The 15130-nt window shown below is 42.7% G+C and overlaps 1 protein-coding gene across 5 annotated transcripts in view; it reads left to right on the top strand.

Moving 5' to 3' along the window:
- Window positions 1-15130, top strand: part of smchd1 (structural maintenance of chromosomes flexible hinge domain containing 1) — a 169004-nt gene that overhangs the window by 38077 nt on the left and 115797 nt on the right. For all 5 annotated transcript variants that reach the window (XM_072255886.1, XM_072255895.1, XM_072255904.1 and 2 more), the window contains one exon: window positions 899-1082. In XM_072255886.1, the coding sequence (XP_072111987.1) occupies window positions 899-1082 (184 nt within the window). The remainder of the gene's footprint in view (window positions 1-898; window positions 1083-15130) is intronic.

The raw sequence follows: 15130 nt of genomic DNA on the forward strand, positions 1-15130 counted from the left end.
CTGTTAGAAGATAATTAACATACTGATTGTAGGGTACTTTAAAGAATTCAAGTAATTGGGTAAAGTCAATATGTTTTTGTGACTTCGTGTTTAACTGTCTTATTGGTGTTGAATAATTTACATGTTCTATGGGTACATATGCTGTTTGAAGTTATTGAATCAGTTACCAAAAGAAATGTATAACTTACTATCATCTGTGTAAACCTTAACCTCAACCTTGCGCTGGAGCACATTTGCTGAATGTTCTATCTTCATTTTGTAATGAAGTTTTCAAGTTGTTTAAATGGGGCAAAATCTGTTATCAGGCTTTTCTGCTCTCTTTTTAACCCTCAAATTTTAAAACCAGACTTTAGACTTAAGTATCAGTGCCAAGTCAAATCTGGATAAAGTTAAGGGAGCATAGTGTTGAGTCCTAGCAGCTGGTATTTATCCATATGTGTAAGTATAAGAGTAAATTCATGCTGGCTTTTTCCCAAGGTTGAGTGAGACTCAAACTCGAGGTCATATTTTTCGGGTGAAAAGTGAAATATTTAAGGGGAACTTCTTGACTTAGAAGATGGTGAGAGTTTGGAATGAGGTGCCGACAGAGGTAATGGATGTGGGTTCCATTGTAACAAGAGAAATTTGGATCAGCACATGGAGAAGAGATGTATAGAATAATAGGGTCTGGGTGTGGGAAGATAGGATTAGGCAGAAAAGTCAAATTATTATCAAATTATCTATATAGTATCTTGAAATTTAGTTCCTTTTGGGCACTTATAGGAAAATAAAATACAATAAAGTAGAAGTGCAATGGAGAAACATATCAGCATGGACTAGATTGGCTGAAGGACCTGTTTCTGTGCTATAGTACTCTCTGACTCTAAAAGAATTCAAGTCAATAATCTTTGCTTTTTAGTTTTGAGTTTTGTGCACCCCCCAAGAAAAGAGGACTTGTGGCACTGGAATGTTTCAACAGGATCTCTGGTGTGCTTTTCACCAATGATAAATTTCAGGTCAGCACCAACAAGTTGACGTTTATGGATTTGGAATTGAAGTTGAAGGACAAGAACACACTTTTCACACGTGTTGTGAATGGCCAGGTAATAAACCAAATTTCTTTATTTGGTTAGAGATGGATAAGTATGCTTTTATTTGTACTAAGTAGTATTACTTTTGGTTAAATTGTGTGCAGTGTGTTTTTTTTCCCAACCCATCAGACTCAGATTTTGACAAGTTGCATGGGCAAGATAACTTATTATCACACAGACATATGTCAATTTCTTTTTCTAGTCAGAAAATTAAAGATTTGGGCCAAACAAGTAGATTATAGCTTGTGATATAGTAGATTACAGGTGGTCATGAAAAATGCTCAAGTGGAGGAATATGACATTTAGTGATTTGGAGGGGGAAGTGGATGATGAGAAATATGTAGTTATCCTCTTGGAAGAATGCATCATCAGTATTATTTCAATGTTAAAATATTAAATTATGTTTGGAGACAGCTATTTTTGGTAATCTGAGATGTGCTAGAAGACATCCAAGAGAATTTCAGAATACAGAAAAACAGATTCTGCAGATGCTGGAAATCCAGAGTAATGCACTCAGAATGCTGTTGGAACTCAGCAGGTCAGCAGCATCTATAGAAAATGTGTGCATTGTAACTGAGAGAAATTCAAAGGGAGGGGACACCAAAATGGAATTTAAGGAAATCGCAGAGAAAGTGTACATTACAAACACCAGGGAAGTGATACCGAGCAAACTGTTGGAGCTACATTATCTTAGGAAATCAGAAGTGTAATGAGGTAGTTAGATTGTTTTAATTTTCTAAAATTCCCTTGATAAAGAAAGCTCCATTAAATGGGAAGATCTCAAAACATAATTCCTTTATGCAAAAAAAGAGGGGTGTAGGTAACATGAATTTATGGATGGCTTAAAGTAAGTAATAGTGAGAATATTAGACGATATTAACTACCTTGATAGCAGGACATAATGTGATGTTTTGTGGATAATGGGAGCCTATGATATACAAGGATTTCCAAAAAATGTTTGATAAGGTAGTTACTCAAGAATTATTGTAAAACATTAAAAATTCTTGATGTAGAAGGTAATGTTGGGTGGATTAGGCGATTGTCTTGCTAACAGAAACATGAATGGATATATTTCTGGTTGGAGGATGTACTGAATAGTGTGCCATGGGATGGGTGCTGCAGCCTCAAATTTTGTGAGTGACTTAGAAGAAGGGAATGAAGATATGGTTGCTAAATTTGCTAATGGCACAAAAAAACATGGAAAAACGAGCTACAAAGAGGGCATGAGAAACTGCAGAAGGATATTGGTAGGTGACGTGAGTGGGCAAAGATCTTGCAAATAAAAATGAAGAAAATGTGAAATGATCTATTTTAACAGAAAAAATATAAAGATGCATTTTATTTCAATGGTAGGTTATTACAGAGTTTTGAGATGTGCACAGGAATTGGCATGCCCTGATCCATGAAGGGCAAAAGACTGCTGCAGCAGGGAATTATGAAAGATAACAAGTTATAGTATACTACAGGGGTAATTGGATACAAATGTGGGGATGTTTTGTATTAGTTACATTGGTGAAACATCTGGAATATTGTTCACTAAATGGGTTACTTGAGAAATTAAAGGAATTGAATTGTTCCAATAGCTAGTGTGGACTTGAGTTAAAATAGCTTCCTATGATATAAGGAATTATGAATCTGATACATAGAAGAGCCCGGTTACCTTGCAGTTAAAGGTCAGACAAGCTAGGCTTTTGAATATCTTGGAATTCAAAACAAGTCAAATAAGATCCTGAATCTTCAGAGCGCTTTGCCTTAGTGATGGAATTAACCTTTGACTACTAAGACAGAGTTAAATATTTAGATATTGGAAAGCAAGGTGGTGAAAAGTGTGTGGAGAGTAAGGGACTATGGTGTTGAGGGTGTATTCAGATTCAGCTTTCATAAATGATATCGTAGGTTTAAGGGACTGAGAGGCCTGATCCACTGCATAGAATTAGCTTTTCCTTTGGAATTTTGGGAGAATCTCACTGAAGCCTGCAATTCGGATTGGGCTTGGCAGCGTAGGTGCCCAGAAGATATTTTCCTTGGTAATCATAGGTCGAACTCGGAAGCATGGAGTCAAGGTAATGGGTCATAGACAGAACTCAAGGTTTTTATTCATTGGAGTGATTAACGGGACTGCTGGAATGCCGAATCCCAGAGAATGTTAGTTCTGTGTTATTGGGGATTTTTGAAGGTTAAGAGCTTTTGACAAGTGAAGTTCCATGTTATGGAATGAGGACAAGGTTAGATAAGCCATTATCTTGGTGGCTGATCAGGCTTGAGGGGCTTCATGGGATACTATTTCTAACTGGTAAACCTGAATATTTGAACTGTTTTGTCACTTGGGCCATCTTAATTTCTTATATTTTCGCATCCTATATTGCGGTTCAGTGATATTTTATAATTCTCTGACCAAATCATTCCTGAGTTCCCACTTCCCTGGTATTACATTGGTGTCACTATGGAAGGGTTTGTAAGTATGAGGGCAAAAGAATGTTGAAAAGCATTAATTTGGCAGGTATTACAGAAGTTATTCTGAGATGGGAAGCTTTGGATCTCCACCTTCTGAGATGATGTGCAAACCGTCTATAGGATGAGCAATCCACTATGGACACTATGGGTTGAATAATTCATTAACAGTGTAGAAAATTAAAATACAAGTAATTTTTTGTTCTTTGTGTTGAGGATCCTTGAGTATCAACATCAATATTTCTCAATTTAAGATGCCAAGCAAGCTGCAACAGGATACCCAGCAGTGTAGAGTCAACTCTCCAGTCAACTGCAGAGTACTAGACAATGAAGTATTTTTTGATGCTGAGGCAAGTTTTTCATGAAATTGATTTGGGTTTAAATTTTACAAAGATGAAAGATAAGGTGTGCATTATAACACATTGAATGGAGTAGTAGCAATTCCATGTGAACACTATTACTGTCCAAGTCTTGCATTCACCTGAGTTTGGACATGTATTAATTTATTAAATTAAGCCAATACCCATAAACTCTGTATATAACAGAATGGTTAATAGACAATAGGTGCAGGAGTAGGCCATTCGGCCCTTCGAGCCAGCACTGTCATTCAATGTGATCATGGCTGATCATCCACAATCAGTATCCAGTTACTGCTTTACCCCATAACCTTTGATTCCGCTATCTTTAGGAGCTCTATCCATCTCTTTCTTGAAAGCATTCAGAGACTTGGCCTCCACAGCCTTCTGGAGCAGAGCATTCCATATATCCACCACTCTCTGGGTGAAAAAGTTTTTCCTCAACTCTGTTCTAAATGGCCTACCCCTTATTCTTAAACTATGGCCTCTGGTTCTGGACTCGCCCATCAGCGGGAGCATGCTTCCTGCCTCCAGCGTGTCCAATCCCTTAATAATCTTATATGTTTCAGTAAGATCCCCTCTCGACCTTCTAAATTCCAGAGTATACAAGCCCAGTCGCTCCAATCTTTCGACATATGACAGTCCCACCATCCCGGGAATTAACCTTGTGAACCTCCGCTGCACTCCCTCAATAGCAAGAATGTCCTTCCTCAAATTTGGAGACCAAAACTGCACACAGTACTCCAGGTGTGATCTCACCAGGGCCCTGTACAGCTGCAGAAGGACCTCTTTGCTCTTATACTCAATTCCCCTTGTTATGAAGGCCAGCATGTCATTAACTTTCTTCACTGCCTGCTGTACTTGCATGCTTGCTTTCAGTGACTGATGTACAAGAACACCTAGATCTCGTTGTACTTCCCCTTTTCCTAACTTAACTCCATTTAGATTCAAGATTCAAGATTCAAAAAACTTTATTGTCATTCTAACCATACATCATCTTTGCAGGGCAGAATGAGACAGCGTTTCTCAGGGGCAGTGCAATCATAACATAACAAATGCAACACTAAATAATAAACATAACAATAAATAGTAAAACAATCTGATAATAATAGATAATAATCTGCCTTCCTGTTCTTACCACCAAAGTGGATAACCTCACATTTATCCACATTAAACTGCATCTGCCATGCATCTGCCCACTCACCCAGCCTGTCCAAGTCACCCTGCATTCTCATAACATCCTCCTCACATTTCACACTGCCACCCAGCTTTGTGTCATCGGCAAATTTGCTAATGTTACTTTTAATTCCCTCATCTAAGTCATTAACATATATTGTAAACAGTTGCAGTCCCAACACTGAACCCTGCGGTACCCCACTGGTCACCGCCTGCCATTCCAAAAGGGACCCGTTAATCGCTATTCTTTGTTTTCTGTCAGCCGGCCAATTTTCAATCCATGTCAGTACTCTGCCCCCAATACCATGTGCCCTAATTTTGCCCACTAATCTCCTATGTGGGACTTTATCAAAGGCTTTCTGAAAGTCCAGGTACACTACATCCACTGGCTTTCCCTTGTCCATTTTCATAGTTACATCCTCAAAAAATTCCAGAAGGTTAGTCAAGCACGATTTCCCCTTCGTAAATCCATGCTGACTCGGACCAATCCTGTTACTACTATCGAGATATGTCGTAATTTCATCTTTTATAATTGACTCCAGCATCTTTCCCACTACCGACATCAGGCTAACCAGTCTATAATTCCCTGTTTTCTCTCTTCCTCCCTTCTTGAAGAGAGGGACAACATTAGCCACCCTCCAATCCACAGAAACTGATCCTGAATCTATAGAACATTGGAAAATGATTACCAATGCGTCCACGATTTCTAAAGCCACTTCCTTAAGTACCCTGGGATGCAGACCATCAGGTCCCAGGGACTTACCAGCCTTCTGACCCAACTGTCTATCCAACACCATTTCCTGCCTAATATAAATTTCCTTTAGTTCTTCCATTACCCTAGATCTTTTGGGCACTATTATATCTGGGAGATTGTGTCTTCCCTAGTGAAGAGAGTTCCAAAGTACCTGTTCAACTTGTCTGCCATTTCCTTGTTCCCTATAATAAATTCACCTGTTTCTGTCTTCAAGGGCCCAATTTTGGTGTTAACTATTTTTTTTCCTTTTCATGTACCTAAAGAAGCTTTTACTATCTTCCTTTATATTCTTGGCTAGTTTACCTTCGTACCTCATTTTTTCTCCATGTATTGCCTTTTTTAGTTACCTTCTGTTGCTCTTTAAAAGTTTCCCAATCCTCCGGCCTCCCACTGGTCTTTGCTATGTTATACTACTTCTCTTTTATTTTTATACTGTCCATTACTTTCCTTGTCAGCCACGGCCTCCCCTTTCTCCCCTTAGGATCTTTCTTCCTCTTTGGAATGAACTGATCCTACACCTTCCACATTATTCCCAGAAACACTTACCATTGCTGTTCCACTGTCATCCCTGCTAGGGTATTGTTCCATTGAACTTTGGCCAGCTCCTCCCTCATAGCACCATAGTTCCCTTTGTTCAACTGTAATACTGACACTTCCGAGTTTCCCTTCTCCCTCTCAAATTGTCGAATAAAACTTATCATATTATGGTCACTACCTCCTAATGGCTCCTTTACCTCGAGGTCCCTGATCAAATCCGGTTCATTGCACAACACTAAATCTAGAATTGCGTTCTCTCTGGTAGGCTCCAGTACAAGCTGTTCTAAGAATCCATCTCAGAGGGACTCCACACACTCCCTTTCTTGGGGTCCAGTACCAACCTGATTCCTCCAGTCTACCTGCATGTTGAAATCCCCCATAACAACTGTAGCATTACCTTTGCGACATGCCAATTTTAACTCTTGATTCAACTTACACCCTACATCCGGACTACTGTTTGGGGGCCTGTAGATAACTCCCATTTGGGTCTTTCTACCCTTAGAATTTCTCAGTTCTATCCACACTGACTCTACGTCTCCTGATTCTGTGTCCCCCCTCGCAAGGGACTGAGTATCATTCCTCACCAACAGAGCCACCCCACCCCCTCTGCCCATCAGTCTGTCCTTTCGATAGGACGTATACTCTTGAATATTCATTTCCCAGGCTCTGTCCACTTGAAGCCATGTCTCTGTTATTCCCACAACATCATACTTACCAATTTCCAACTGTGCCTCAAGCTCTTCTACTTTATTTCTTATACTACGTGCATTCATATATAATATTTTTAATTCATTACTCCCCTTAGTTCCCATATCAATTCCTATTTCACTTGGCCATACTGTGCGATCCCTTCTTGAGCTTTCTGCTCCGTTGATTGTTGTCTTTCTTAACTTTTCTTATTCTCATTTTCCCTTTATCCCCATCCTTATATTTCCAGTTCGTCCCCTCGCCCCCCACTACTTAGTTTATACATACCCGTGTTGCAGAGGCAAACCTGGCTGCCAGAATGCTGGTGCCCCACTTATTAAGGTGCAACCCGTCCCTTTTGTACAATTCAGCCTTACCCCAAAACATACCCCAGTGGTCCAAGAATGTAAATTCTTGCTTCCTGCACCACTTCCTCAGCCACACATTCAGATCCATTCTTGCCCTGTTCTTGCCCACTCCAGCACGAGGAACTGGAAGCGAACCGGAGATAACCACCCTGGAAGTCCTGCTTTTCAGCCTTCTGAGTTAAAAACATACACACAGCAAAAAACACAATCTATGTACTACTAAAACTCTCATGCTCTGTCTGTCTGTTTGTGACTTCCAATTAGCGCAAACGGTGCAATACACCAGCACTTTTTTTTTGGCTAAATCGAATTAAAATGCGTTAACTTACAGAATGCAGGCAAAGTTCAGGGTTATATATTCGTATAAAATTGCTCATTCGCCAAAAATTAACAGGTTGCCTTTCACCTGAGACCCAATCGGCCATCATGGAAATTGGGACGCCACCGCCCGACGCATGCGCACGGCCAGCCTCAGCAGTGCCTCACGATGCTCACAGAGCCGCTTCCACCTTCCATGGAGACCGCGACGCCACAGCCCGACGCATGCGCACGGCCAGCCTCAGCAGCGCCTCACGATGCTCACAGAGCCGCTTCCACCTTCCATGGAGACCGCAACGCCACAGCCTGACGCATGCGCACAGCCAGCTTCAGCAGCGCCTCACGATGCTCACAGAGCCGCTTCCACCTTCCATGGAGACCGCGACGCCACTGCCCGATGCATGCGCATGGCCAGCCTCAGCAGTTTGGAGGCTTTGGTGTTACTGCTTCCTATCTTCTATCAAGCATTAGGGTAAAAATATATGGATAGCCGAATTATGCTGCGTGGAAAGAGAAGGGTGACATTATGGTCAAGAGATGATGCCAAAGGTGGTCGGGAAGCAGCAAGAAGAGGGAGAGAACAACAATCAGATGAGGCCAGGGCCGCACAACTCCAGGATCAAAGAGTCAGGACAAGAAAGATGAGAGAAGATGAGACGGAGGACAGGCATGCACGTCTCCAAAATGACAACAACAGGCACAGACGGAGGAGAGAACAAGAATCCGATCAGGCCAGGGCCGCATGACTCCAGGATCAGAGAGAAAGAACAAATGGTAGAAGAGATGAAGGGACGAAGGATGAAAGGGCAGCGCGACTCCGGAATGACAATAACAGGCAGAGAAGGAGGAGAGAGGAAGAGACAGAGGAGAAAAGGAAAGATCAACTCGAGAATATGCGGCACAAAGTAATTATTGCGAGAGTTGCTGAAGACGACCGTGGCCGCTTTCGACAACAATACCTCGACAGAGAAAGAGCAAGACAAAATGCATGACTCGCGTGCTGTCACATTTCTGCTGATGTTGGTTCGATGACGAGATGTCGTGCCTTCCTATTCACTGGAGAAACCGCACATTTCTGCTGTATGAAGGGAAAGGTCGGGTTAGGCAATTTGCAACCTCTACCTAATGAACTCCTCAATTTGTACAGCAATGATGAACCTATTGCAAATGAGTTCAGGAAGAACATCAGACAATACAGTTGTCTCTTCCAAATGACATCCTTTGGTGCTAAAGAAGTCATTCCAACTAGGAATCGATGGAATCCTTCTGTGATTATTCAAGGCTAAATCCATCATTACATTGGGCATTTAATTCCAGACCCGACCCAGCAAGCCCAATTCCTTCAAATTTACTTCGTGGATATTTAATGTTCATTCTGGTCACATATTTGTCTTGCTATGCATCTTTCTTCTTTAATAAGCTGAGTTTTTCTTCTTCAATTTCCAAATCAAAGAGATAGCAATAGCATTCAGGAAAATTTAATGTTCTCTGGTCGCATCAGATTGCACTACCCTTTTCTCAAAGGGTGCCCCAACGGGTCAACCCGTTGTTTAGTTTCATTATATATTCTGAGACCAATTTGCTAGGTACCTTCTGTATCTAATAAAGTGGCCACTGAGTGTATGTTCGTGGTCTTCAACTTCTGCACACCACAGTAATAGCAAAATTCAAAGTAAATTTACTATCCAATTACATATATGTCACCCTATTCAACACTGAGATTCATTTTCTTGTGGACATTCACAATAAATACAAGAAACACAATAGAATCAATGAAAGCCCTAACCCAATAGGACAGATAGCAACCAATGTGGAAAAGACAGCAAACTGTGCAGATACAAAATGGGGAGGGGGGGGGGGAGAACAAAATAATAATAAGTAAATAAATTGGCAATGAATATTGAGAAAGTAAGTTGTACAGTGCTTGAAAGTGAGTCCATTGGTTGTGGAAACAGTTCAGTGATGCAGCAAGTGAAGTTGGGTGAAATGATCCCCTCTGGTTTAAGAGTGTGGTTGAGGGGTAATAGATGTTCCTGAACCTGGTGTGTTGCTGGGTCCAATGAGAAGAGAGCATAGGGCTTCGATGGTGGGGTCCTTGACAAATGCTGCTTTCTTGCAACAGTGTTCCATGCAGATGTGCTCAGTGGTGGAGAGGGCTTTACCGTAATGAACTCGGCTGTATCCACTACTGTTTGTAGCACTTTCCATTCAAGGAAGGGTATTGGTGTTTCCATACCAGGAAGCAACCTGTCAATATACTTATTCTCCACCATGTATCTATGGAAGTTTGTCAGAGTTTTAGATGACATGTGGAATCTTTGCAAACTTCTCAGAAAGTAGAGGCATTTCCATGATTTATTCGTGATGGCACTTTTGTGCTGGATCCAGGGGAGATCCTCTGGCATACTAATACCAAAAAAGCGTAGTTGCTAATCCTTTCCACTCTGATCTCCTGATGAGGACTCCAGCTTCCTCTTCCTGAAGTTAATAATCAGCTTGCTGACATTGAGTGAGAGGCTGTTGATGTAGCATCACTCAGCCAGATTCTCAATCTCCCTCTTATATGCTGATACGTCACCACCTTTGATTTGGCCTACAGCGGTAGTGTTGTCAGCAAACTTAAATATGGCATTAAAGCTGTGCTTAGCCTTGTTGTTATAAAGCGAGTAGTGCAGGGGTTAAGTGCCCAGCCACGTGGTGCACCTGTGCTGATGGAGATTGTGGAGGAGATGTTTTTGCCAGTCTAAACTGACTGGGATGTGCAAGTGAGGTAATTGAAGATTCAGATGCACGAGGGTTGAGGCCTATGTATTTAAGCTTATTGATTAGTTTTGAGGGGATGATAATATTGATTGCTGAGCTGTAGTCAATGAGTCAGAATGGTGAAGAAATGAAGAGCCTCCTGATGCATGCGTTGTTGCTGTCCGGATGTTCCAGGGTTGAGTGAAGAGCCAATTAAATGGCATCTGCTGTTGACCTGTTAGGATGGTAGGTCAATAACAAGTGGTTATCTGAGTTACTGCTACTTTCCTGTCAACTTGAACCAGTCTGGCCTTTCTCCTGATCTCTTCATTAACCAGGTGTTTTTACCCACAGAACTAATGCACACTGGGTGTATTTTGTTTTTTGGACCATTTTCTGTAAACTCTAGAGACTTACGCGTGAAATTCCCAGGAAACAAAAAGTAGGGATTAACGGGTCCCTTTCAGAATGGCAAGTGGTGACTAGTGGGGTACTGCAAGTACTCGGTGCTGGGACCGCAGCTATTTACAATATACATTAATGATTTAGGTGAAGGGATTAAAAGTAACATTAGCAAATTTGCAGATGACACAAAGCTGGGTGGCAGTGTGAAATGTGCGGAGGATGTTGAAATAATGCAGGATGACTTGGGACAGGTTGAGTGAGTGGGCAGATGCATGGTAGATGCAATTTAATGTGGATAAATGTGAGGTTATCCACTTTGGTGGCAAGAACAGGAAGGCAGATTACTATTTGAATGGTGTCAAGTTAGAAAAAGGGGAAGTACAAAGAGATCTAGGTGTCCTTGTTCATCCAACACACATCAAAGTTGCTGGTAAACGCAGCAGGCCAGGCAGCATCTCTAGGAAGAGGTACAGTCGACGTTTCAGGCCGAGACCCTTCGTCAGGACTAACTGAAGGAAGCGTTAGTAAGAGATTTGAGAGGGGGAGGGGGAGATCCAAAATGATAGGAGAAGACAGGAGGGGGAGGGATGGAGCCAAGAGCTGGACAGGTGATTGGCAAAGGGGATACGAGAGGATCATGGGACAGGAGGTCCGGGAAGAAAGACAAGGGGCGGGGGAACCCAGAGATGGGCAAGGGGTATAGTCAGAGGACCAGAGGGAGGAAAAGGAGAGTGAGAGAAAGAATGTGTGTATAAAAATAAATAACAGATGGGGTATGAGGGGGAGGTGGGGCATTAACGCAAGTTAGAGAAGTCGATGTTCATGCCATCAGGTTGGAGGGTACCCAGACGGAATATAAGGTGTTGCTCCTCCAACCTGAGTATGGCTTCATCTTTACAGTAGAGGAGGCCGTGGATAGACATGTCAGAATGGGAATGGGATGTGGAATTAAAATGTGTGGCCACTGGGAGATCCTGCTTTCTCTGGCGGACAGAGCGTAGGTGTTCAGCAAAGCGGTCTCCCAGTCTGCGTCGGGTCTCGCCAATATATAGAAGGCCACATCGGGAGCACTGGACGCAGTATATCACCCCAGCAGACTCACAGGTGAAGTGTCGCCTCACCTGGAAGGACTGTTTGGGGCCCTGAATGGTGGTAAGGGAGGAAGTGTAAGGGCATGTGTAGCACTTGTTCTGCTTACAAGGATAAGTGCCAGGAGGGAGATCAGTGGGGAGGGATGGGGGGGACGAATGGACAAGGGAGTCGAGTAGGGAGAGAACCCTGCGGAAAGCAGAGAGGTGGGGGAGGGAAAGATATGCTTAGTGGTGGGATCCGGTTGGAGGTGGCGGAAGTTACGGAGAATAATATGTTGGACCCGGAGGCTGGTGGGGTGGTAGGTTAGGACCAGGGGAACCCTATTCCTTGTGGGGTGGCAGGAGGGTGGAGTGAGAGCAGATGTACGTGAAATGGGGGAGATGCGTTTGAGAGCAGAGTTGATAGTGGAGGAAGGGAAGCCCCTTTCTTTAAAAAAGGAGGACATCTCCCTCGTCCTAGAATGAAAAGCCTCATCCTGAGAGCAGATGTGGCGGAGACGGAGGAATTGCGAGAAGGAGATGGCGTTTTTGCAAGAGACAGGTTGAGAAGGGGAATAGTCCAGACAGCTGTGAGAGTCAGTAGGCTTATAGTAAACATCAGTGGATAAGCTGTCTCCAGAGACAGAGACAGAAAGATCTAGAAAGGGGAGGGAGGTGTTGGAAATGGACCAGGTAAACTTGAGGGCAGGGTGAAAGTTGGAGGCAAAGTTAATAAAGTCAATGAGCTTAGCATGCGTGCAGGAAGCAGCGCCAATGCAGTCGTCGATGTAGCGAAGGAAAAGTGGGGGACAGATACCAGAATAGGCACGGAACATAGAGTGTTCCACAAAGCCAACAAAAAGGCAGGCATAGCTGGGACCCATGCGGGTGCCCATAGCTACACCTTTAGTTTGGAGGAAGTGGGAGGAGCCAAAGGAGAAATTATAAGAGTAAGGACTAATTCCACTAGACGGAGGAGAGTGGTGGTAGAGGGGAACTGATTAGGTCTGGAATCCAAAAAGAAGCGGAGAGCTTTGAGACCTTCCTGATGGGGAATGGAAGTATATAGGGACTGGACATCCATGGTGAAACTAAAGCGGTGGGGGCCAGGAAACTTAAAATCATCGAAAAGTTTAAGAGCGTGAGAAGTGTCACGAACATAGGTAGGAAGGGATTGAACAAGGGGGGATAAAACCGTGTCGAGGTATGCAGAAACTAGTTCGGTGGGGCAGGAGCAAGCTGAGACAATAGGTCTGCCAGGACAGGCAGGTTTGTGGATCTTGGGTAGGAGGTAGAAACAGGAAGTGCGAGGTGTGGGAACTATAAGGTTGGTAGCAGTGGATGGGAGATCCCCTGAGCAGATAAAGTTGGTGATGGTGTGGGAGACAATGGCCTGGTGCTCCTTAGTGGGGTCACGATCGAGGGGTAAATAAGAGGAGGTATCCGCGAGTTGTTTGTCCTTGTCATCAGTCACTGAAAGTGAGCATGCAGGTACAGCAGGCAGTGAAGGAAGCTAATGGCATGTTGGCCTTCATAACAAGGGGAGTTGAGTATAGGAGCAAAGAGGTCCTTCTGCAGTTGTACAGGGCCCTGGTGAGACCACACCTGGAGTACTGTGTACAGTTTTGGTCTCCAAATTTAAGGAAGGACATTCTTGCTATTGAGGGAGTGCAGCGGAGGTTCACGAGGTTAATTCCTGGGATGGCGGGACTGTCATATGTTGAAAGTTTGGAGCGACTGGGCTTGTATACACTGGAATTTTGAAGGATGAGAGGGGATCTGATTGAAACATACAAGATTAAGGGATTGGACACGCTAGAGGCAGGAAACATGTTCCTGATGTTGGGGGAGTCCAGAACCAGAGGCCACAATGTGAGAATAAGGGGTAGGCCATTTAGAGCGGAGTTGAGGAAAAACTTTTTCACCCAGAGAGTTGTGGATCTGTGGAATGCTCTGCCTCAGGAGGCAGTGGAGGCCAATTCTCTGGATGCTTTCAAGAAAGAGTTAGATAGAGCTCTTAATGATAGTGGAGTCAAGGGATATGGGGTGAAGGCAGGAACAGGGTACTGATTGTGGATGATCAGCCATGATCATAGTGAATGGCGGTGCTGGCTCAAGGGCCGAATAGCCTACTCCTGCACCTATTGTCTATTGAGATTAGCAGTTTCTGAGAACCATCCCATCTGACACTAACAACCATTCCATGGTCAAAGTCACTTAGATCATATTTCTTCACCATTCTGAACAACAATTAGAACTTCTTGACCATGTCTGTATGCTTTTATGCATGGAGTTGCTGCCACATGATTGGCTGATTAGCTATTTTCATTATCAAGCAGGTGTACCAAAAAAAATGGCCACTTTAGTATAGATCACTATTTGCTGCTCTCTGTAATAACAGTGTGTAGAAGCATCACCACCCACATATTTGTAATAAAAATTGTACAGGCTCCTCAAATTTTGCCTTGGCAGTTTATGCTATAACTGCGAATAAATCTAGGCATAGCAGAGGAGAGACAGAGATTCTGCTTTATGATATAACCAAATGTTTATCTAGGTAGATTGCTTCAGAGCATAATCTTGTGAGTCTCAAGCATGAACTTGATGTGATGAAGCAGACTAATGAAAGTAATTCCAAAATGAGGCAGTCTACTGAAAGTGGACCAGGAAACATTTCCTTGGTTCTAGGATACTCTTTATAACAGCATAGGTAGATGTTTTGACTTGTAGCATTAAAGCAGCAATGAGTGGGATCTTCATCAAGCTGATACCTGAGTTGCATGCATTTAGCCATGCACATATATTTTTTCTATTAAATATTTTAATTACTGAAGGCTAAGATCTGTAACCCTTTATTAGTTTAATTTACACTGTTTTAATTTATGGTTTTTCTGAAGGTTGTCAGGTATTTAATTAGTACAAAGGACATTTTGCTCTTAGATCCTATGCAAATGTTGTTTTAGAGGAACTTAGTATTTTAGAACATGCAGCTGATTTGCTTCATAAATTCTGCTTAGTTTTTGAAATGACACCATGGAAGCATTACTTATTTGCTTTCTTTGGCCCCTATTTTTGTGTGTGCCTCCTCAGGAAGAAACAGTTCACTAATTATTCCTCAGAAATTTACAACTGTGAAATCCTTTAGGTAGTGTTTTCGCTATTGAACTGGAAAGTGATAGAGCCAGAAGCAGAACAC

This window comes from Mobula birostris, chromosome 1 (assembly GCF_030028105.1).
Source record: "Mobula birostris isolate sMobBir1 chromosome 1, sMobBir1.hap1, whole genome shotgun sequence".
NCBI lineage: Eukaryota > Metazoa > Chordata > Chondrichthyes > Myliobatiformes > Myliobatidae > Mobula > Mobula birostris.